Source organism: Quercus robur, chromosome 2, assembly GCF_932294415.1.
Source record: "Quercus robur chromosome 2, dhQueRobu3.1, whole genome shotgun sequence".
NCBI lineage: Eukaryota > Viridiplantae > Streptophyta > Magnoliopsida > Fagales > Fagaceae > Quercus > Quercus robur.
The window spans coordinates 1467779-1493680 of record NC_065535.1 but is presented as its reverse complement, the minus strand read 5'-3'; the positions used below and the strand labels follow the sequence as shown (position 1 = coordinate 1493680).

The 25902-nt window shown below is 33.2% G+C and overlaps 1 protein-coding gene across 3 annotated transcripts; it reads left to right on the top strand.

The window, feature by feature from the left end:
• The first annotated feature begins 3481 nt into the window (after positions 1-3481).
• Positions 3482-24843, top strand: LOC126708727 (uncharacterized). Of its 3 annotated transcripts, none has more exons than XM_050408633.1 (9): positions 3482-3676; positions 6840-6920; positions 7098-7147; positions 7264-7341; positions 8489-8546; positions 8633-8682; positions 8971-9079; positions 23228-23289; positions 24695-24843. In XM_050408633.1, the coding sequence occupies exons 1-9, from the start codon at positions 3593-3595 to the stop codon at positions 24735-24737; spliced, it is 615 nt and encodes a 204-aa protein (XP_050264590.1). In that variant the 5' UTR covers positions 3482-3592; the 3' UTR covers positions 24738-24843. The 3 variants fall into 3 exon arrangements, with proteins under 3 accessions (XP_050264590.1, XP_050264579.1, XP_050264570.1); XM_050408622.1 differs by lacking the exon at positions 23228-23289 and adding an exon at positions 9190-9251; XM_050408613.1 differs by lacking the exons at positions 23228-23289; positions 24695-24843 and adding exons at positions 9190-9251; positions 10478-10691.
• Positions 24844-25902: the final 1059 nt, after the last annotated feature.

The following is a 25902-nucleotide window of genomic DNA, read 5'->3' as shown; positions in this document are numbered from 1 at the left end:
CTTCGTAGCGTCAGCAGCACGAATGGTTCTAAGGGCTTGGCCGAGGAGCTAATTCCCCTCAAACCAAGGTCCCACGCCATAGTCGAAGGGGTAATTCCCCCAACTACTTACCAAAATCAAGTTTTGGATAGAACCAAGGTATTTCATGGTCCTCGGACTCAAACCTATGGGGAAACCAACTACTTACCAAAATCAAGTTTTGGACAGAACCAAGGTATTGCATGGTCCTCGAACTCAAACCTATGGGGAAACCAACTACTTACCAAAATCAAGTTTTGGACAGAACCAAGGTATTGCATGGTCCTCGGACTCAAACCTATGGGGAAACCAACTACTTATCAAAATCAAGTTTTGGACAGAACCAAGGTATTGCATGGTCCTCGGACTCAAACCCATGGGGAAACCAACTACTTACCAAAATCAAGTTTTGGACAGAACCAAGGTATTGCATGGTCCTCGGACTCAAACCTATGGGGAAACCAACTACTTATAGAAATCAAGTTTTGGATAGAACCAAGGTATTGCATGGTCCTCGGACTCAAACCTATGGAAAGGTCGGCTACTTAATAAAAATTCTAAGTTGCTCAATCCTCGGATCAAATATCAGAAGAGGTTAAAACTATGAAAGTTATTCGGAAGATGGTGAAATACCTTATTACTCAGCAATCTGTAGGGGCTGTTCATTTTTGGGTTATATGTCTTCGGATGATTACCTCCTACACCGCACCGAGCATTCAACTGTCATCTCGGCTATTTTGGGGTAAGTGTTGTTTTCTCAGGTCGGCATTATTGTGCCAAACAACTCTATTAAGTTCATAATAATATCTTTTCCTTAGCAAGGGTTTTGACCCTAAGTGTCATTTGTTCAAATTGGTATTATTGTGCCGAACAGCACTCGTAAGTTCATGATAGAGACTTTTTTCTTGATAAGGGATTTCGGCCCTAAGTATTGTGTTCTCAGGTCGGCGGTATTGTGCCAGACAGCCCTAATAAGCTCATCATAATATCTTTTCCTTTTCTTCTTAATAAGGATTTCAGCTCTAAGTATCATTTGTTCGATTCAGTATTATTAAGTCGGATAGTTTCAATAAGCACAGAGCAAGATCTTTTTATTAACTGGGATTTTGGCCTTAAGTATCGTTCAAAGTATAGGAATAAAAGAGAAGTCGCAAAGTAGCGCGTCTATTTACGACATGTCCATTCAAAAAAAAAAAAAGAGATAGAACATGCGAAATAAAGCAATGATAATTTTTATTAATATAAAGGGGTATTACAGTGTACAAAGAAGGGCTTAAACAAGTCTATATAGAAAACGAGTTACTAAAATAAAAAAAAATAAAAAATAAAAAAAACAAACAAACGAATGGCCAGAAATCTTTTTAAGCTCTGCTCCCAAGTCTTTCCAAACTCTGCTCCATTAGCATCCATATTAAGAGGAGGACCTTCCTTGGTGGGAGAGGAGAAGAAGAGGAAGAAGGAAAAGCACCAGGATGGATTTGGTGGTGGAAAGAAGAAGAAAGAGAGGCAAAAGGAGGCACCAGTGAAGGAAGAGAGAAAGAAGCAGGGATACTTTGTCCCTGCGTCAGTCCTGACTCCTAACACGCTGGTGCCATGTTACTGATAATGGGTGACCCCAGCTCAGTCGCGCCAAAAGTTTGACGCGACGAGCCCCTGCTTCGGATTTTGGCTGAAAGGGGGGTAAGAAGGATCTTGAGTCTCTGCCATCCCTGCCCTGACCGAGACATTTTGAGCTTCATAAGAACATAGTATTTTTGGGAAGGGTGTGGTTCCTTCATTACTTACTTCTATCTCGAACGTAACACAATTTAAGGTGTAACCAGCGGATAAAGTAAACTCTGGAGGAGGCTAAGTGCTTCAAATTTCAGAAGGATTAAAAGGGTCTCTGTACAAGAGAAGTAACCTCTTGCTTTTCTTCTTATATGAAGGGCAAAACGGAAGGTATTTAATCCGTCCAGATTTCCAAGAAAATCTGTGAACGAGAATATGCCCGTTCCACTTCCCCACACCGTCAATAACCGTCGAATTTAAATGGTCTCGTAAAGGGAAATCATTAAAAGCGCGTTTTGGATAAGCAAAACGGCAGGAACGCATTGTGAATGAATTTAGAGGAATGACTCGTAGCTCGGTATGTTTCCTGGGTAGATGAAGAGACACCAACATTAATGAAGGACCGAGTTAAACGAGCTGTAATAAAGGCTTGGCATTACCAAAACCCTCCTCTCCAACCAAGAGGTCGGACAGCAGGATTTTGAAGGGCTATTGTGGGGCCCAATAATTTGTGGCCCTGGCCCATTTATTCATTGGGGTCCAAGGCCCGAGCCGAGGAAGGTTATGGCCCAAGATTGGTAATACAAGTACAAAATAGTCTTGGGACATAGCTGAGGACGATTCAGTCCTCGGCATGTCCGAGGTCTCACTAGAAGGAAGGGCAAAAACGGTATAGGAACAGTGTGAAAAAAAAAATCTAAAATATTTAGGTCAACAGAGAAGGATACGTTGGAAAGTATAACGACCAGGGAAAGCTGCCCTTACTGCCATTCAATACTCTGCACCTGACAGAGCCATACTCTCCAGCTTTTACAACCACCCCCAACCACTCTGGATATGGGCTGATGGGACAAGTATCAGTCTTGGAAAAGTCGATCATACACGTGGACGAAGGATAAGGAACACATGCTAGTATAAAAGGAAAAGTAAGCAATCCAGAGCAGGGGCTAGGAAAAATGGCCAAAAACCAGAGCCTCCCAGCTCGCCTCCAGGAGAAAGACTCCTATGGCGATCACGATTTAATTATGTACGAACACCACAAAAAACCCACCGTCTGGTGACTAAGGCCTAGCCTTTCAAATCCACGCTCTATAAATGATATTGTTTGGGCCTTTTTACGTGCGAACCCAACACTACTATGGGTCGTCACAAATCGTGTCCCTACAGGAATAATTTGAAATACGCCAGTTATCATTTTTCCTTATTTGTTTCCTTTGATTTCAACAAATGTAAACTCATGTTTCTAGAAATAAGAATAACTTCTAAAATTGTATTGAGAGTCAGTAATGATATTAAATTGTTAATCAAGTTGTTAGTCATGTTTACAAATAAACCACAAATCCATATTTAAGTTGGTCTCGATTCAAATTTTAGATGTAAAAGTAATGAAAGAAAATATTGAAATCCTATACGATATTTCGATGTTTAAAAGGTAATTTGTATCTAATGAAAGAAAATATTTAAATCTTATTAGATGTATCAAAAATTTAACTTTACACAAATTTACTTTAACTAATATAGGTGATTTTTGAAATTAAAAGTGCAAAATTTAATCTCTCTTTACTTTATAATAATAATAATATGTTTTTTTTAAGAAGCAATAATAATAAGTAATAATTTATTTATTACTTAATTTCTTAATTTCTTATTGGTCGAGTGCCACTTTATAAATGGGGCATTTATTTATTTATAAGAAAAGTGTCACGCTTCTGATAAATGCTATCTTCTTCTTCCTTCTTCTTTTACAAGTGCTTTTCTTTATACCGACGATATTGCGGTGTCTGAGATTTCCAGAATTTTGGAGATGGCGTGTTTACATGACCACAGTTGTGAAGATCATGATTGTTCAACTGATTGGTCTCTTTACAAGCACATAGACCTCACTAAGGTCAATTCTCTCTTCTCTTATATATATATATATTTTTTCTCAACCCTTGTAAATGGTTCTCTTCATAAAACTAATCAAAACTTTTTTTTTTTGACATTGTGAGTACTTTTGGTTGTGTTTCTGAAATGCCCAGATTGGTTATTAGAAGGAACAGTTACCCCATTAATGGTTTTTCTCGTGTGCCCAGATGTTTCATTTGTAAATTATAATGTCCCAGTAGCTTAAAGTTCTTAATCCCATAAATTTTATTTCCCATGTTATGTATGTTTTTTGTCTTCAATGGTTTGCCTATAGATATGATACTGATTATGTGTAATAAACTGGTTCTTTTTTATTCAAAAAAAAAAAAAAAATTTGAGAAGTTGCTTGGTAGTTTGATACAACAACTAAACCTTAGTCCCAAACATTTGGGGTCAGCATGTAGCTAAACAGACTAATCAGGGTCGACCATATGTATTGTTTTTCACCATTCTATTCTATTTGAAATCATACCGGCTATTGCCTTCATATTGACATGTCAATTTTTACAATTTAAACTAATGTTATTTTAGTTATTTCCCTGATTTTTTTTTTTTTTTTCATTTCCTCGACTTGAATCAAATCACTCTTCCTCGAAGGCATACTAATTGCTCCCCTCTGCACATGACCAAATCATCTCAAGCAGCTCTCCCTCACTGTTTCATCAATAAGGCCACCTGTGTCTTTAAGTGATTTTTCTTTTATTGAATCTTATATTTCCTTTATTGTTTGATGTTTTGGTAAAAGTATTGAATGGTCCAAATTTTTTACATTATATTGTTGAAGGTAATAACTTGTCAGACAGTTGATTCCAGTTCCTGCTGATACTGAGTAGCGTCATTCAATAGGTTTTTCTTTTAGGCTCAACCTTGTGGTTATTGCTAGTTGAGTTATAGAAACTTTTGAGAATTACAAAGCAGTATGAAAAGGTAGATGAGTTTTCTTGCGTGGTATTTCATATATTCCCAATATGACAATATAGAACCATTTTTTTGTAAGCAGAAAGTGATCTGTGCAAATATTAGTTGCGATACTCCTTGGACTTAGGTGGATTTCTTGTTAAAGATTTAGTGGAGATAGGTTGAAGTGGTTTTGGTATGTGAATTTGCAATCTGGGTTTTTGGCATTCAATCTAGGATGCATTTGATATCCTACCGTAGTTATTATGTTCATAATGGATTTGGTTATTTTTTCTAATAAAATCCTGTTGGGATCCATATAGAGTGGTTTTGAAGGAAGATGGAGGTATTGTTAAGCAAGTGGCTATAATGGTCACTAGGAATTGTTTGGAATTCTGGGGTCTGAGTCTTTTCTAGTGCGTGTATTTATGAAATGTGAGAGGGATATTGGAATGAGTTTGTGGAGAGAAATTCAAAGAAAATTGAGGTTTTGTTTATTTATAGTATATTGATGGCATCAGAGTGTTCTTTATGAACAACATTTGGTGTGGGTAGGCACCTTTTGCTGATATGTTTTTCATTTGATTTGATGGAGTTGAATGTCCCATTCACATTATCAAACAGTCCTTGTTAAAATCCCTGTTTGATAGGGTCTACATCCTTGATGTATTATTTTATAATTTACAGATTCATTGATTTCATTGTGTAACTATTTAGGACTTTTAATTTATCATTTATAATACTTATAAAAAAAAACCATTTAGGACTAGTCGGTATATGCATGGATTCTCGCCATTAGTCTACAAGACACATAAAGGAGCAACCTTCCAAGCATTTACACCCCTACTACTATGTAACCTTCCTTGCCAACAAGCTAGCAATTGGACCATCATCTCTGGAAAAACCCAAGATACTCCAAATAAAGAAAGCACAAGAGACTACAGATTAGATGCTGCAGGACAATGAAGCCAAAGATGTAACGTTGTCTCTCCACTTTTCTTATATGAATGACACACCAGTCCAAAACTTTTTAAGTGTCACTTTTGCAAATTATCATCAATCAAGATTTTACCCGGTGCTGCTTTCCAGACGAAAAAAGAAGCCTTACGAGCTACCCTAGCTCTGCAAATGCTGCACCAAGAAAAGAAACAGCCCTTGAACTCCCTCAAAGATTCATAATAAGATTTATCTTCAAATTTTCCTCTCTTGTTTAACATCCAAGATATTCAATCCTCATCTTAGGTAGCAGGGAAATTTGAGAGGCATGTAAAGCGTTCTTGTTCATTGCCAAAACAAACAAGTCAGGAAAACTGTCTTTGAGGCACGAATCTCTACACCATGTTTCATGCCAAAACCAGATTCGTGATCCATTTAGAGATGTTTCTAAGCTAAGAAGGATTAGGATGATTTTGTGATGATCATATGCATGAGGAGATCACAAAGCTGTGCAATATCTCATGTTTCATTTATCTATAGCCTGGCAATTTTTCAGTTTTTGTTTCTGTTTTTGTTTTTCCGTCTTTCTCTGGACTCTTCTTTACTTAAAGATATGTTTATCTTACTAAGTGATTTTTTTTAAGCAGTCTGAGAAATAGTCTGAGTCTTTTAATCTGTTTTAATCTGCATATCGGACCCTTTCTCCCATATTGTCCTAGTTTTCTCATCACAAATTGAAATATATATGGTTGAAAGTATCTTCTCTATGGAAATTTTTGGAATAATGATTGTTGGTGTATATTTCTCTTATTTATTTGTTTATAAATTTTCAAGGGAATGTGCAACTTTTGAAATTATGGTCACAGCTTTTGGATTTTCATATGTAACTGAGAGGTGGATGTGTATGTGTTGCTAATGGTTTATTTACTTTTAACTTCTAAACTAAACATATGGATAATGGTTCAGTTTTTTTTATCAATGCTGCTGTAGATGTTATGCATTTTGAATGAAGTCAATATGTGTCTTGGTATGATTTTCATTTATGCTCATTAAACTATTAAGCAATAAGAAATGACGTGTGTGTGTGTGTGTTGGGTAGGGGAATGATATTTGTTTCTGCAACTTACTAACTCAGTGATCTTGTGAGTGATATGGATCACTGGAGCTCTTATTTGCTGATTGACAGGACACCACCTCTGTCAGAGTCATTGTTTGAATATACCTCCAACTTATATGTATAAACTTTCCTCCTCAATAAATGAAAAACATTGATTATTTATCTATTTTATTTTTTTGGTTTCGTTACTTAGGTAACCGCTTTGAATGAGTCTGTTCCAGGAAGTGTTAAGTCTGTTTTTAAAGCTTGGGAGCAGCGCCTTAGTTCTTCTGAGGTAATTAGCCTACTACATCCTTTTTTATTTCTTTGTTCACGTAGTTTTATTAATCCAGCATGTCTTTCATGGAGATGCTGTTTTCAGGCTTGGCTTACCATGTGCAATTTCTATTGTATAAAATACACTTCTTTGTTGCCAGCGTACAAAGCTCACGTGATTGTCTTTGTGCGACAGGAACACTTGGAAAGCAATGAAGGTGACCCGGAGTTACTTGTTTACATTCCGTAAGTCACTACTTCTGTTATCTAGAAACCTGCTATCTTAGTATCTTTACAACACAAGTAATTGTCCTGAAGGCTCCTAAATGTTTTTATTTGATTTGTTGGATTAACTGTGATAGATTTACGTCAGATGTTAAGATCAAGAGCATATCAATTGTTGGTGGTGCTGATGGAACCAGTCCTTCCAAGATGAGAGCGTAGGTTAAACCTTTGTAACATTTCCATTATGTTACATGGCTTTCGTTTTTTCAGCATTTTATTTTGCAAGTTAGAATAATGATGCAAGCATTTCTATTGTACAGGGATGTTCTTTTTTTTTTTGCTATAACACCAACCCTGCAACTCTATATATTATGTTCATCCTGCATCCATTTGACATGTGTGTAGTCAAGAACTTGGAGTTTACTAGTTGGTACTATAGCTATAGCATTTTGTGGGGTTTTAATTGAATTTTTTGAATGACAATCAAAGCGCTTTTTAACAATTTTCTTGGCTATACATGTTAATAAACACAGACACCATTTTTGCAGATTTTGAAAATCTGGGCTGCTTAATACAGCAGCAGTCCGAACAAAAAATACTATAAGAATGAAGAATCAAAAGGGGGCTGTTTAAAAGCTCTCTCTCTCTCTCACACACACACACACACACACATACAGACAAACACATTTCCTTTTATCTATTTTGTCCAAGTTGTTGAGCCTTTAAGTATACAGTTGTTGCTAAAACCAACCACTCCTCTCCCCTGGCCAGGTTGCCACTCCCTGTGTATTTAAACGTGTACTGATTCTTTCCTTTTTTCTTTTCCCCTCTCCTGGATGGACATCCATGTATTTCAGAATCTGATTGTAGTAGATAAAATGACAAAATGTTAAAAGAGTATTATGTTTTATAGGTAAACTTTGAAAAAGTTGAATGAAGAAAAATCACTAAATCGGATGATTCACATATACTATGTATATTACCCATGACAAATATGAAGGGAAGAGGGTTGAATGCTAATTGTAATACTAGCATGCATCGTCACCCACGCAAGGGCGGAATAACCAAGAAAGAGAAGACCAAAAAATTACAAATACCAGAAGAAAATCAAAGGGCAAACAATTCTGCTATTTTCTTGTTAATCCATAAGGTCAATGAGAAACCAAACTCAGTAATGCTTTGCCTGTCTGAGTTTTTTTTAAACCTTTATCTATTTTTAATATAGATGTCATATTTGACTTCAACTTTAACACCAAAGGAATTTTAATGGTATGAAATCTGTTCCAGGTTTCTACTGCACTAATTTTTCCTTTTTTGGAAAAAACACAATTATTTTTCTATCTTTTTTTTTTTTTTTGATAGGTTCATCAATCGAGATGGCATTGACTTTTCGGATGCTCAAGGTATGCAAGCCATTCAGGTAGTGCCTCCTCTGTTCTTGTCAAGGCATTTGTTGTTTTCTTCAAACTTCAAATTATATGAAACCTTTGTTTTTATTGTTTCAAGGAGTGGGAGTTGGCTGAAAATTTGCAAGGAGTGTTGGAATACCAGACAAGGTAATCTTTTTTTCGTTCGATTCTTGTTGGTATACATCATACTGCATTGCCTTTGCCTAGAAACTTCATTTCATTTTATATTGAGAGGGGAGAGCAAGGCAAAGTGTGATAAGTTTAATTAATAATTTAGATACTAAAACATGAGTACATTTCTCATTTCGTAGTAATGCAGATTGTCAAGTTGATGTCATTAGAACTTATTTATAAGTTTTTTCTGCAACCTATGGGTTTTAGTCTTAAGATCAGTTATTGTGTACTTTCTGATATAATGTCAATACATTTTATTAGATATTCTAAATTTCAAAGCGTGGCAAGTATCACATTGCATTTTCCTGAGAATTTTGGCGGTGAAACTACTCAGATACATTATATTGGCCTAAAAGGTGAAGCTACCCAGGTAATCTCATTGCCATAATAAAGGTTTGATGGTTGTTGTTGGTCCTAGTTACTAAAAAAACAAAAGTTGTTGCTGATCCTTTGATACATTTTTCTTGTCTATTATTATAGTTGAAGAGGGATGTCGTTGCAACAATTGTTTATGAACTTATGCCAAATCCTTCAGACCACAAGTAATTCTCTCTCTGTGTGTGTGTGTGTGTGTGTGTGTGTGTGTGTGTGATTGTTAGTGACATGTTTGCTGTTTTTGAATGATTGATTAGTAACTGATTAAAATACTGAGTGGTACCAGCCAATACCAGGTGTACCGGTCAATTTTGGCAAATACTAGGCAAAATACTGGTTATACTGATCAATACTGGGTGCATTAATTAATTGAAGACTTTTTTTTTTTTTTGTCAATAAAGATATTAAGATTCTATAACATTTGGTTTTTTTATTTTTATTTTTTTTTAGAGAGTTTCAACCTATGGCATCCACCCCTAATGATAATATTTGGTATTGAAATGATTTTATGTGAACCTACTGCATTATATAATTAGGAGTTCCTGTTTTAAATTTATACAATTTATTTATTTATACATCTAAAACGGTCTGTTAGAATATACTGGTATTGAAATATTCCCTTCCAAAGGGCAAATTAGAATGATCACCAAAATGTATTTTAAAACATTGGATGAAAGTTCACAATGTATTTTAAAACATTGGATGAATGTATTTTAAAACATTGGATGAAAGTTCACATATGCCATTATTCAAAATCCATATTGCCTTTTCATGGCATTTGAAATGAGCATTAATGCATATATAAATAAATTGATGATTTTAATTTTTTTAATGTTCAGTATTGATGCCAATGCCACATTACAAATTGCAGATCATGATTTGCTATTAAAATGATGTTTGAATATTATTATACCTCTCTTTTCTTTACTACTGCCAATGGGCTTATCTACTGGCTTGAAATCCATTGATAGAACTCTTTACATGAATGAATTAGTATATTTCCTTCTGTCTATCCTACATCTTGATTCAAGTACCAAGTGGAGTAATCGTTTAAACGAAAAACTTCAATACAATTCCATAAGGCATAGGTGTTATACCTTAGGCTCCTCAATTACTTTCAACTATGTGGCTGCATAGACCAATGACCACATAGTTGAATTTAATTGTCTTTGGGGAAGATAACACCTTTTGTGCTATATTAACCAACACAACCACATGGTTGAATTTAATTGGGGAACTTAAGGTATATCACCTAATCTAAGTAACTGTATCTAAGTTTTGTCCTTTGTTTAAGGGCTTGAAAGGTTTCGCTTTAAACAGTTGGTCACTTGCATGTATGGTCCTAAATTTCCAAAATAGTTGGCTTACTGAAAATTTTTCTACTCATTTGCAGGGCACGGTCTGAAAGTGGTGGGGGTCTTTCACATGTTGAATAAAGAGTACCAGCTATCTATTACATCATTTACATGCTTTCTTCTTGAGTGGATTCTGTATTCTGTACATCTGTTCTTGAAATGTTGTTGCAACCCTTTATTTTGTGGCACCTCTTATCATCTTTTACTTAGCCATACATGCTATATAATAGAAAAAATACACCTTTTTTATTATTATTATTTTTTAAAAAATAACAGGAAAAAAAGACATCTGCTAGTGTACTGCTCAGCACTTACAATTTGCAAATTTCATGTTACAGCAAATATGTCAAACGTAAATTTCATCCTTGACAATGGTAGATAACCCAGGATGCAATGCAATAGAAGTGCCTCATAGCAAATATGGCAATGATGACATCTAAGTGCTTCATAACATCTATGGTGTATTCTATTTTCTTCCTTTATATGTAACTGGCACCTTGAATGAACCAACGACATGTCGTCTCTTATGTGGGGTTAGTATATGGACTTGGAGTTCGAACCTCACCTTTTCTTCTCCCAAAGTTACCTAGCAAAAACATAGTTGGTGAATCTGGCATTACTTGGCATTTGTTCTGCTTAGTGCCTAACCAAATGTACAATGCAAAACTGAACCAACATGTCGGAGAGTCGGAGTTATAGCTTTATTCTCACCAGCATTCTTACATCTATTCCCAGATGATAATATAAATCATGTAGGGCGAATTTTTAAGCACTCAAAACTTCTTCAGAGGTGCAATGCCAACGCTAAATACTTTATAATTAAAAATAATAATAATGAGGGCACTTGTAACAATCATTTGTAACAGTTAGTGACAATCAATGACCTTTGTGAAGACCAAGATTGAGTGGATTATTAAGAATTCATTTGAAAAGAAAAATGATTGATGATAGATTATGTGTTTATATTTAATGATAAAGTTGATCGTATTCAACCAAAAAAAGTGGGGGGGGGGGGGGGGTGGGGGAAGATGGTTGGCCATAATTTGCTAACATTTCCATGAAATTTTACTATTGGATTGTAGAACTTAAATCAACAATTAAGGTTTTAGTCAACAATTAATAACTCACAATAAAATGTGACATAGACAGTCCATGTTTTAGTTATTTGCACGTGAATTAAGAAGTCCATTAGTATGATATGTGTCTCGATTACTAGAATATGTAAGTGATATCAACATTTTTATCTACCGTTCTTATCCACATTTCCTAAATCCTTAAGAATTTTATATTTAAACCGTTAGTTTTTCCTATTCATAAATCAGCCCATTGTAAAGGCCCAAAAATAAATCCCGGGACCCCACGGATAAGGAAGAGAAAGAATCGTCTCTCTGCCACCCTCATTCTCCCTTCCTTCTAAGCGCAAAGCCCAACTGAAAGCCCCATTTATGTAAAAACCTCCAGCCCACTCATATTTAAAACAAAAACTCAACTTTAAATCATTCCACGACAAAGCCCAACCAGTGGACCCACCAACATAAACCTTTCTCCAAAATTCCAAATTATGGAATTGCCCCCAAACCTTTTTTCAAATTACATTTTTATGCCCAAAACTTCTACAAATCACATTTTTGTCCTGAAACTTCCTAAAATTACATATTTAACCCCAAAACTTTCAAAAATCACAACTTAACTCTTAAAATTCCAAAAATTGTACAAAGGCCGTTTAGGCCAAAAAAATGCATTTTCAATCTTCTTTGTGCCAAAATAAAATGTTTCTCTTAAAAAATAATAAAATTGTCAAATGACATTATTATTAGACTTTAGAGAAATTTAATCTCTATCCTTTTTGTATGAGATAAATACTGTGAAAAAATAAATTGCAAGATTGCATTTGATATGCTATGAAACAAAGTAATTTAATTTTCTTAGTAATTTATCTTCCTATAAAATAAAACAAAAAGTTAAATGCTATCTGATCACAATCCATTTGTTTATTTTTTTTTCAATAAAAGTTTAGAATCACAATCCATTATTATTTCAGCACTTGTTTTTAATATATTTTTTTAACATAAACATTATACACACGTGAGATACAATATATATATATATATATATTTATTATGGGAAATACAATATTTCTTAAATATAATATGATATACATACATGTGAGATAGTACAGTACCAGACTCCAAGTCCCCATTGAGAACCTTAGAGCCTGTTTGGGTAAGCTTTTTTCATCACTCAATTTCCGTCACTCAATTTTCATCACTCATCACTCATTTTTTCACACTCATTTGGCAACATCACTTTTATTTTCATCACTCAATTTTTTCACACTATTCATGGGTCCCACACCTGTCAGCCAGTATAGTTTTTTTTTTTTTTTTTTTAGTACCCAACTCACCGAAGCTAATATAAAAAAAAAAAATAAAAAATAAAAACCAAACAGCAACCCAGGAAAAAAAAAAAAAAGAACAACGCCAACCTAGAAAAAAAAAATGAACGGCCAACCCAGGAAAAGAAAAAAAAAAGAGTCAAAAGGTGGTCAAAAGTTGCGGCTGTGGGTCCCCTATGTGTGTTTAATTACAATATTGCCATTGAGTTATGAGTTATGGAAACTGAAAACAGCCAAAAGTTGTTTTCCGTTTCCATACCTCATAACTCAAAAATCAAATAAGAGTGATGAAAACAGAGTTATGGAAATAGAGTTATTGTTTGCCAAACAAACTTTTTACTATGGGTCCCATCATTTTTGAGTTATGAGTTATGGAAACAGAGAATTGAGTTGGATGGCCTGTTTCCGTAACTCAATTCTCAGTTTTCATAACTCATAACTCAAAAATGGTGGGACCCATAGCTCAATATCCGTTTGGCGCACGATAACTCTGTTTCCATCACTCAATTCTCTGGTTTTTGAGTTATGAGTTATGGAAACTGAAAACACATTTTAACTATTTTTAGTTTCCATAACTCATAACTCAATGGCATTTCCGTAAATAACACTACATGGAGGGATCTGTGTCAGTCACAGCCGCAACTTTTGACCATTTTTTTTCTTTCTTTCTTCATTGGGTTCGATGCGTGCGTTCTTCATGTTCTTTTTTTTCTTTTTCCTTTCACACTAGTGGCTTCTTCACGTTCTTCACTAGGTTCAGTTCTTTCTCTCTTTTTTTTTTTTTTTTTTTTGTTCTTTCACTAGGTTCTTTTTTTGGCTAGGTTTTTTTGGGTTCAATTCTTTTTTCTTTTTTTTTTTTACTGGGTTTGATGAGCTTGGGTACTGAAAAAAAATAATAATAAAAAAAATAAAAAATAAAAAATAAAAAATAAAAAAACTACACTAAGTGATAGTTATGGGACCCACAAATAATGTGAAAAATATTGAGTGGTGGAAATTGAGTTTTGAACAAAATTCATCCCAACAGCCTCTTAAGGGTATGTTATGTTGTGTAAAAACAAAAAGTAAGAAACCTGTAAAAAGTAAAGGGAAATGTTAACAAGCATTTGTTAAGATTTTCTTATATAGGTCCCACTTAATAAAAATTAAAAAATTATTAAAAGGATTGTCAAAAAAGATAATAAACTACTAAAAAATTGTCAAAAAAGATTAAAAAAAAAACTGCAAAAAAAAGAAAAAATGCTGCAAAAGCTACAAAAAGTTGTTAACCACCGTAAGCACCTTATTTTCAAGTTTCTTTTTTTCCGTTTAACTATGTTATCCTACTCCCTTGCAACGTGGAAATTCTTCTTATTTAATTTTTTAAATAATAATGAGGGCACTTGTAACAATCATTTGATCTATTTTTTAGTGACAATCAATGACCTTTATGAATACGAAGATTGAGGTTCCTGTTCCACTCAGGATGAGTAAAAAATTGGTGAAATTATTATGATTATTATTTTTTTTTTTTATATAAGATAGAATTCTATTCTAACATAATCTAAGTGTATAAGTATACATATGAATTATTAAGAATTCATTTGAAAAGAAAAATGATTGATGATGTACTGTTTGTGTTTATATACGATGATAAAGGTGACTGTATTCAACCAAAAAAAGGGAGAAATATGGTTCGCCATAATTTACTAACATTTCTGTGGGGGGACTTTCGTCTCGACCCCAAAAAGGAATTGTTCTCTTTGGAAATGGCATTAAACCTTAGTCCTCAAGATTTTGCTCAATCCCACATCGGGTACACACATGTCTTAGGCTCAAGCTTATAAGGCATGTGTGGGAGGCATCTCTCACCGATGTGGGATTGAGCAAAATCTTGAGGACTAAGGTTTAATGCCATTTCCAAAGAGAACAATTCCTTCTTGGAGCCGAAACGAAAGTCCTCCCACAATTTCCATGAAATTTTACTATTAGATTGTGCACCTTAAATCAACAATTTAGGTTATACTTTCTCAAAAAAAATAAAGTTATAGTCAACAATTATAACTCACAATAAAACTTGACATGGAGTTTACCCAAAAACCAAAAAAAAAAACTTGACATGGACAATTAATGTTTTGGTTCTTTGCACATATGAATTAAGAAAATTCATTAGTATGACATGTGTCCCAATTGCTAAAATATGTAAGTGACATCAACATTCTTATCCACATTTCCTAAACTCTTGAGGATTCAATGTATAAACCGTCATATTTCCCTATTCATATATAGTCATTAGCCCATTGTAGAGGCCTCAAAAATAAATCCCTAGATCCCCACTGCTATGGGAGAGAGAGAATCATCTCTCTGCCACACTCTTTCTTATCATACTAACTAACATCACCATTTTCTTTTTATCCCAACTCCAAGCTCCTCCCTTTTACTCATTGACATCATCGTCATCAACATGAAATAAGTAAAAAACTCCAGCCCATCACATGGTGTCCACGGGTCGGTCCGGGTCTGGTTTATGCCCAACTCGGAACTGACCTGCTCACATTGGGTGGGAGGTTGAACGACCCGCTGTCGACCGCGAACAACCTCAGGTCAAGTTGGATCGGTCTCCAACGGACAACGATTAGGTCAGTTGAAGTCGGAGTGAGTTTCAACCTCCAGATCTTCACCGAATCTTTGCCAGATCTTCACCGGATCTGTTGATTTTTCTTTGGATTTGTGTGATAACCATAAGATCGAAGCAAAAAACACCACCTCGAGCCTAGATTTGAACGAAAACTTCCATCTCATCACCAGATCTTCGCCGAATCTTCACTGGATCTTCACCGAATGTGGCATTTTTTATAATATTTTAATTCTTTCGTCAGCTACGTCAGATATTTCTGTTGGTTGACTGACGGAAAGGACGAAAATAACACGTGTTAATTGGTTTAGGGACTAAAAGTGGTAAAATTAAAATATAGGGGCCAAAATAGGAAAAAACCAAAATGTAAGGATTAAAAGTGTATTTATGCCTTTTATATATATATATATATATATATATATATATATATAAAGGAGGAGGGCCATGGCCCAATTACTAGAGTGGAATTTTATTTGAATGAGATAATTTAGTTTTGGAACAAGGAGGCCCAACAAAGGAAGCATAAGTGAATAAATGGGCCTTGGTTTGCATAAAAAGTAAGAACCCGGGTAAAACTGTACTTTGACAACCGACGGTATATGGCCCTCTTTCTCTCATGCGAACACTCGCTTGTTCTCTCACTCAATAATAGAACATCTATATCTATCTCTCTCTCTCTCTAAAATAAAGTCATTTTGAAACAATGTACCATCCAAAACATGTAGTTGTAGTACTGTAGTGTTTGTAATTGAATTATAAGTTAATTTTTATTGCTTATTTTAGTATTATTTGCGAATTTCGCATAATTTTTTATTGTAATTTTATTTCAATTCATTTAACTTTCAATTATTTTAAAGTAAGTTTTTTTTTTTTTTTTTGGGTCCTATATTAAGAAAAATGACTAGAAATAATAAGTAATTTTCAAAATGGAAAAAAAGCTAATATATAAAGGTAAACAAATCAAGCAGGTAGATTGTTGAGTACTTATTAGGAGAGAGAGAATGTTAGGCAAACACAAAATGTCGACACTATCGCGCTCATTTTCATACAAAAAGTTGCAACAAAAGGCTTCGTCTTCCTCTGTTGCCCCTAACCTTTCGTCAAAAACCTCAAAATCGACACTCACTGTCTCTCTCTCTCTCTCTCTCTCTCTCTCTCCCACATTAGCTCATCGAATTTCGACACGAAACTGTATGCAGAATCAAATTGGAACAAAGCGCACTCCATACGCCACAAAGGCATTAGAATAAACTAGTTTAAACAATAATTTTCGTTATTTAAACATGAATAAATTACGTGTGAGGGATCCAATAATTTTCTTCCCTGGTTTGTTTTGTGCTTTTTATTTTTGGTCTTTTCTTTTAAATATTTATTATTTATATGTATATATTCAATTACATCGAATTAACAAATTCTTACAATATTTTCACAATTATTTGACAATTTGCACCGTTTATGGACCTTTTTTCTTTTTTCCACCGTATGCCGGTTTTGCTTGTGCTCTTTTTGTCTTTTCTTTTAATTCTCTTATATATATATATATATATATATATATATATATATATATATATATATAAAAGTGCAAATGCGCAAACAATGTTTTTGTACCGTGCGTTTGGTTTGTTTAACTCACACTGTGCATTGGCCTTCCTCTTTTTTTCTTTTTTTTCACCGGTTTGTTTTGTGCTTTTTGTTCTTTGTCTTTTATTTTAAATATTTATTATTTATATGTACATATTCAATTACATCGACTTAACAAATTTTTACAATATTTTCACAATTATTTGACAATTGCATCGTTCATGGGCCCTTTTTTTTTTTTTTTTTTCACCATATGCCGGTTTTGCTTGTGCTTTTTTTGGCTTTTCTTTTAAATATTTATATGTGCATACACAGATATACTGATACAACACATTCTTACAATATTATTTGGTTTGTTCAACCTGCTCTGTGCATTGGCCTTCCTCTTTTTTTCTTTTTTCTTTTTCTTTTTTTTTTTCGCCAGTTTGTTTTATGCTTTTTCTTTTTTGTCTTTTCTTTTAAATATTTATTATTTATTTGTACATATTCAATTACATCGACTTAACAAATTCTTACAATATTTTCACAATTATTTGACAATCTGCACCGTTTATGCGCCTCTCTTTTTCTTTTTCTTTTTCTTTTTTTCTTTTTTCCACCGTATGCCAGTTTTGTTTGTGCTCTCTATGTCTTTTCTTTTAAATATTTATATGTGCATACACAATTACACTGACACAACATATTCTTACAATATTTTCATAATTATTGAGGTGTCAATTTTTGAAAGGTCAAAATAAAATAATAAAATAAGAGACTGAGAATTACTACAATTTAAAACTCAAAATACGTGAGGAAAATTTTGGGGATGTTAAAATTTAGTGGGAGTATTTTAGACAATACACAATAAATATTTTTAAAATCATAATTTATTAAGATTTAATTGAGAGAATAACAATATGACATATTTTCTATTTTCTAAAATATTAAGGGAAAAATTGCTTGATTTTAAAATTAAGGAGTAATGTTATATCTATAACATTTTCACAATAATTTCACAACAAATTTTATGTGGCAAGGTATTTTTGATGGATAAAAAAGTGATATCAGTAGTGAGCTCAGTTTAAAACCAATAATAACTTGTCATTTAGAATTTGTTATAAAAATGTTATGGATGTAACATTTCTCTCAAATAAAATAAAAAAAAAATCTATTCGGATCCTAAAAATGAAGGTATTGAGATATTTTGTTGAATTCTTAGACTTCTTTTTTAATATAGTCAAATTGGGTGAGCCAAAATTTATGGTTTCACACACAATTTTCTTGTGTTGTCTTTTTGTTTGTTATTTTTTTTAAAGCACAATTTTAAAACTAGTAATAATTTTTCACCTAAAATTTGTTGTGAAAATACTGTGGACATAAAAAATAAAATAATAATATCAAATTGAGACCAGCCACAGCTGGGAATAAAAAAAATTTGCGGAAATGTTGTGACATTTTGTTGTGTTCCTAGGATTATTTTTTGTGTGACATTTTGTTGTCTTCCTATGCTTCTTTTTTTGTTTAGTCAAATTTGGTAAGCCAAAATTTATTGTTTTAGGCACAATTTTCTTCAATTGGCTTTTTATTTGTTATTTGTTATTTTTTTTTTTAATGCACGGTCAAAAGTGGTTAGCCCAATTTAAAACCAGTAACAATTTACCATCTACAATTTATTATGAAAATATTGTGAATGTAGCATTATTCTAAAATAATATAATAAAATATTAAACCAGAACCCACCATAGCTAGAAATAAAAGTATTGCAAAAATATCGTGACATTTTGTTGTGTTCCTAGACTTTGTTTTTGGTTTAGTCAATTTTTTGAACCAAAATTCATTGTTTTATGTGTAATTTTCTTTAGGTTGATTTTTTGGACACATTGTTTTACACACACACACACAAATTGACGAAGTTGCACTATTCTTCTTTATGTTTGGGGTAGTTTCATTCCCCCCTAAATTAAAGTTGAATAATTTTCTCCTTTATATTTTGTAAATGAGCATATATTTCTACTGTTACTCTCTTAGTTAAACCATAACGAAATCTTATAATTCCTAAAATATTCCATTATGCAATGTTTGAAATACTCCTACTAAATTTTAATGTCCCAAAAACTTTTTTCTTGTATTTTGAATATTATGTGGTAGACTGGTAGTCATATTTGGAAAGTTAGAATGATGATATATGATGTTCAATTTGTTACCTAGAGAACACTAATTTATTAGGTTTAAATCTTTTTGACTTATAATTTTATCTAATAGAAACTTTGATAACAGATGTCTTTTGTTATTTTGTTCTTTTTTTAATTTATTTTTCTACTTAAAATGGTGTTCATTAAAAATAAGTAAGCTAAACATTGTAGTTAGACTCATAAAATAAGATGATAAAGAATGAAGTATGAATAAAAAAATCTTTATTGTAGATGGTTGCAAATATTTAATTTGATGAAGATTTTCAAAAAAATTATAGCATATATCATCATTCATTGCAAAAATTTAAATATTGTGGAAAGATGATGACATTCATTATCATTCCTTATAGCATTTTTTAGTGAATAAATATTACATTTAGTAAATAGGTTCTAAAAAATTGTTATAGTAAATACTATACTAAATAAATATTCAAATGGTTATTTTAAATTTCAGTAAATGATTTCATACAACTACAACGAACAAATCTTATAAAATATATATATATATATATATATTTTCGGAGAAAAAAAATTATATATTAATTTTCTAACCAAAGGGCAGCACAGTCCACACAAGTTTTTGTTTTTGTTCTATCCAGGATCTCCGGTCTCTGCTGTCTCCTAGGGTTCGGAACAAAACTCCAAACTTTGCCAGGTAAATTCAATCCCCATCACCAAATTGAACTTAATTTCACGAAATTCTTTCCCTTTTGGCTATTGGGTATTCGATCATACAAAAAACCCAATTCAAAAACTCAATTTTTAACCCATATTTGATTCTTTTACTCTGTTTCTAACATCTGGGCATTCTTGTTTTTCAGGTTTAGTGTTTATCAGAATCATGGTAAGTTTTTTCAATTTTTTAAAAAATAATCTTAATTGAGATACAAACTCTGGTTTTCTTAATTTGGATTTGATTATTTAGGACCATGATGACTGCGATTTGAGATGCGGACCTGGGGGCCCTGTCCTTCGCAGGGTTCGAAATCAAGGCCCAAGTTCCATAGGTTGGGCTTTGACAATTCTTTCGGCAATGGAATATACGCTGGCAAGGAGTAACCCTGTTGATAATGAATTGTCACTGCAATTTATTATTTACACATTACGGGAGTACCTAATTGCTAGGAAACTTATTCAAGATGATGCACGCACTTGGAGGGGGGACTATGAGGTGCCAATGCTTGAAGTATTCCGCTGGTTGATGGTACATGGAGTAGCAAAAGAATCTGAGTGCAAATCGCTTGCAAAAGTCTTTTTTGATTCTGTAAGTTTTTCTTTCTTCTTCTTTCTTTGTAATAAAAATATATTTAAATAACAATAAAAAATGATATTTGATGCCATAATGTGTTAATTCTAATCTTGCAAGGGATGACAGTGGCATATCTCCAAGACTACACAGTGATTAACGTAGAGAATGATGAATTAATGCTGAATTTATTAAGTGATGGATTTTGCCTATGTGCAACCATTCAGATTTTTGAAGACTTAGAAGAATACAAGCATGATGAAAATTCGGTCTATGAAGCTACTGCTGAAGATAAAGAATTTGTTTCACATGCGGTGCTAATTACAGGCTTTGGAACTACTCCAATAACAAGGAAAAAATTCTGGTGGATTAAAAACAGTTGGGGTGAGGAATGGGGGGATAAAGGTTTTGGAAGAATATACAGAGGGTGTGATGCAATTCACCCAAGAACTGGTCAGAGAAACCCCAATCTACTTAAAGAAGTAATTGTATGTAGGGTTGTTAAGGAGAAAGTACTAGATTGATAGAAATGGTGTTTGTTAGGAAGACATTTGTCATTTACATTTTAAGTTTCACTTTAGGCACATGGTTTTTTTTTTTTTTTTTTGTGGGTATTTGGCTGATGATTTACAAGATAGTCTTATCCTTTTGCCATTGATATTGATTGTAAAATTATCTTCTATGGATGAACTGCGATTATTCTTAGTATATAACCAATTATATTCCTTTTCCCTGTTTACGCTTTCCATAAAATTTGAATGAAGTGTTACCTATGTTGTGATGTGATGCAAGCATTTCTATTGTACAGGGATGTTCTTTTTTCTTTGCTATAACACCAACCCTGCAACTCTATATATTATGTTCATCCTGCATCCATTTGACATATGTGTAGTCAAGAACTTGGAGTTTACCAGTTGGTACTATAGCTATAGCATTTTGTGGGGTTTTAATTGAATTTTTTGGTGCTTTGTAATAATTTTCTTGGCTATACATGTAAATAAACATAGACACCATTTTTGCAGATTTTGAAAATCTGGTCTGCTGAATACAGCAGCAGTCCGAACAATACTAAAGATGAAGAATCGAAAGGGGGCTGTTTAAAAGCTCTCTCTCTCTCTCTCTCACGCGCACACACACACATACAGACAAACACATTTCCTTTTTTCTATTTTGTCCAAGTTGTTGAGCCTTTAAGTATACAGTTGTTGCTAAAACCAACCACTCCTCTCCCCTGGCCAGATTGCCACTCCCTGTGTATTTAAACTAGTACTGATTCTTTCCTTTTTTCTTTTCCCCTCTCCTGGATGGACATCCATGTATTTCAGAATCTGATTGTAGTAGATGAAAATGACAAAAAGTTAAAAGAGCATTATGTTTATAGGTAAACTTTTAAAAAGTTGAATGAAGAAAAATCACTGAATCGGATGATTCACATATACTATGTATCCGTTTGGATACTGAGGTTTGTGCGTCTGCATTTATTTATTTTTTCTTTCAGAAACATGTTTCTCAGACTTTATGTCACACCAGTGGGTCCCGTGCACTGTTCACAGGACTCACAATCCTCTTTTTTCAGAAATTTTTCATTAAAAATGGGTCCTACAGTACTATTCACACGTTTAAAAATTATTTTGCTACATTGTTTTTAGTTTTTAGTTTTTAGCGGTATCCAAACGGCCCTATATATATATATATATTACCCATGACAAATATGAAGGGAAGAAGGTTGAATGCTAATTGTAATAATGCATCATCACCCACGCAAGGGCGGAAAAACCAAGAAAGAGAAGACCAAAAAATTACAAATACCAGAAGAAAATCAAAGGGCAAACAATTCTGCTATTTTCTTGTTAATCCATAAGGTCAATGAGAAACCAAACTCAGTAATGCTTTGCCTGTCTGAGTTTTTTTTAAACATTTATTTATTTTTAATATAGATGTCATATTTGACTCTAACTATAACACCAAAGGAATTTTAATGGTATGAAATCTGTTCCAGGTTTCTACTGCACTAATTTTTCCTTTTTTCTGAGGGGAAAAAACACAGAATTATTTTTCTATCTTTTTTTTTTTTTGATAGGTTCATCAATCGAGATGGCATTGACTTTTCGGATGCTCAAGGTATGCAAGCCATTCAGGTAGTGCCTCCTCTGTTCTTGTAAAGGCATTTGTTGTTTTCTTCAAACTTCAAATTATATGAAACCTTTGTTTTTATTGTTTCAAGGAGTGGGATTTGGCTGAAAATTTGCAAGGAGTGTTGGAATACCAGACAAGGTAATCTTTTTTTCGTTCGATTCTTGTTGGTATACATCATACTGCATTGCCTTTGCCTAGAAACTTCATTTCATTTTATATTGAGAGGGGAGAGCAATGCAAAGTGTGGTAAGTTTAATTAATAATTTAGATACTAAAACATGAGTACATTTCTCATTTCGTAGTAATGCAGATTGTCAAGTTGATGACATTAGAACTTATGTATAAGTTTTTTCTGCAACCTATGGGTTTTAGTCTTAAGATCAGTTATTGTGTACTTTCTGATATAATGTCAATATATTTTATTAGATATATTAAATTTCAAAGTGTGGCAAGTATCACATTGCATTTTCCTGAGAATTTTGGCTGTGAAACTACTCAGATTCATTATATTGGCCTAAAAGGTGAAGCTACCCAGGTAATCTCATTGTCATAATAAAGGTTTGATGGTTGTTGTTGGTCCTAGTTACTAAAAAAACAAAAGTTGTTGCTGATCCTTTGATTCATTTTTCTTGTCTATTATTATAGTTGAAGAGGGATGTCGTTGTGACAATTGTTTATGAACTTATGCCAAATCCTTCAGACCACGAGTAATTCTCTGTCTCTGTCTCTGTCTCTGTCTCTGTGATTGATTAGTGACATGTTTGCTGTTTTTAAATGATTGATTAGTAACTGATTAAAATACTGAGTGGTACCAGCCATTACTGGGTGTACCGGTCAATTTTGGCAAATACTAGGAAAAATACTGGTTATACTGATCAATACTGGCTGCATTAATTAATTGAAGACATTTTTTTTTTTTTTTGTCAATAAAGATATTAAGATTCTATAATATTTGGTTTTTTTTTTTTTTTTTTTTTTTTTTGGAGAGAGTTTCAACTTATGGCATCCGCCCCTAATGATAATATTTGGTATTGAAATGATATTATGTGAACCTGCCGCATTATATAATGAGGAGTTTCTGTTTAAATTTATACAATTTATTTATTTATACATCTAAAACGGTACTTTAGAATATACCGGTATTGAAATATTCCCTTCCAAAGGGCAAATTAGAATGATCACCAGAATGTATTTTAAAACATTGGATGAAAGTTCACATATGCCATTATTCAAAATCCATATTGCCTTTTCATGGCATTTGAAATGAGCATTTATGCATATATAAATAAATAGATGATTTTTATTTTTTTAATGTTCAAAAAAGAATATTGAGTAATTTTTGTGATACTGTATACTTCATATCGTAATGCATGATTTTTTATTAATAAAGGGGGGGGGGGGGTGGTAAGTATTTCTTACATTCCCAGACTCACATAAATCAGTAATCAGATTGTTCTGTTAGGAAATAATATATTCCTTCAAAATATATACCTGTGTGTTTGCCAGTCCAAATACATTACAAATGATTTATAGCTGAATTGATGAAAATATGTTCAGTATTGATGCCAAATGCCACATTACAAATTGAAGATCATGATTTGCTATTAAAATGATGTTTGAATATTATTATACCTCTCTTTTCTTTACTACTGCCAATGGGCTTATCTACTGGCTTGAAATCCATTGATAGAACTCTTTACATGAATGAATTAGTATATTTCCTTCAGTCTATCCTACATCTTGATTCAAGTGCCAAGTGGAGTAATCATTTAAACGAAAAACTTCAATACAATTCCATAAGGCATAGGTGTTATACCTTAGGCTCCTCAATTACTTTCAACTATGTGGCTGCATAGACCAATGACCACATAGTTGAATTTAATTGTCTTTGGGGAAGATAACACTTTTTGTGCTATATTAACCAACACAACCACATAGTTGAATTTAATTGGGGAACTTAAGGTACATCACCTAACCTAAGTAACTGTATCTAAGTTTTGTCCTTTGTTTAAGGGCTTGAAAGGTTTCACTTTAAACAGTTGGTCACTTGCATATATGGTCCTAAATTTCCAAAATAGTCGGCTTACTGAAAATTTTTCTACTCATTTGCAGGGCACGGTCTGAAAGTGGTGGGGGTCTTTCACATGTTGAATAAAGAGTACCAGCTATCTATTACGTCATTTACATGCTTTCTTCTTGAGTGGATTCTGTATTCTGTACATCTGTTCTTGAAATGTTGTTGCAACCCTTTATTTTGTGGCGCCTCTTATCATCTTTTACTTAGCCATACATGCTATATAATAGAAAAAATACATCTTTATTATTATTATTTTTTAAATAACAGGAAAAAAAGACATCTGCTAGTGTACTGCTCGGCACTTACAATTTGCAAATTTCATGTTACGGCAAATATGTCGAACGATAAATTTCATCCTTGAAAATGGTAGATAACCCAGGATGCAATGCAATAGAAGTCCTCATAGCAAATATGGCAATGATAACATCTAAGTGCTTCATAACATCTATGGTGTATCCTATTTTCTTCCTTCATATGTAATTGGCACTTGTACCAATCATTTGTAATGGTTAGTGACAATCAATGACCTTTGTGAAGACCAAGATTGAGTGGAACAGTATTTGTAAGGACCAAGATTGACTCATTGAGGTACCTGTTCCACACAAGGTGAGTACAAAATTTGGGGGATTATTAAGAATTCATTTGAAAAGAAAAATGATTGATGATAGACTATATTTGTTCATATTTAATGATAAAGTTGATCGTATTCAACCAAAAAATGGGGAGAAAAATGGTTGGCCATAATTTGCTAACATTTTCATGAAATTTTACTATTGGATGGTAGAATTTAAATCAACAATTAAGGTTTTAGTCAACAATTAATACATTTAGCAACAAAACGTGATATGGACAGTCCATGTTTTAGTTCATTGCACATGTGAATTAAGGAAGTCTACTAGTATGACATGTGTCTCGATTGCTAGAATATGTAAGTGACATCAACATTCTTATCTACCATTCTCATCCACATTCTTTAATCCATTAGGGATTTTATATATAAACTGTGTTTTTTTTCTCTATGCATAAATCAGCCCATTATAGAGGCCCAAAAATAAATCCCTGGACCCCCATGGCTATGGAAGAGAAAAAATCGTCTCTCTGCCACCCTCATACTTATCATACTAACATTGCCATAATCTTTTCATCCCAACTCCAAGCTCCTCCCTTTTACTCATTGACACCATCATCATCAACATTTTCCCTTCCTTCTAAGCGCAAAACCCAACTGAAAGCCCCATTGGAA

What these genes read in the sequence shown, in the direction of transcription:
- LOC126708727 (XM_050408633.1), top strand. Translation starts at nt 3,593, where the DNA reads ATGGCGTGTTTACATGACCACAGTTGTGAAGATCATGATTGTTCAACT. An exon ending in AGTCCTTCCAAGATGAGAGC is followed by an intron (nt 7,342 to 8,488) that starts GTAGGTTAAACC and finishes TTTTTTTGATAG; the next exon opens with GTTCATCAATCGAGATGGCA. An exon ending in CCAAATCCTTCAGACCACGA is followed by an intron (nt 23,290 to 24,694) that starts GTAATTCTCTGT and finishes ACTCATTTGCAG; the next exon opens with GGCACGGTCTGAAAGTGGTG.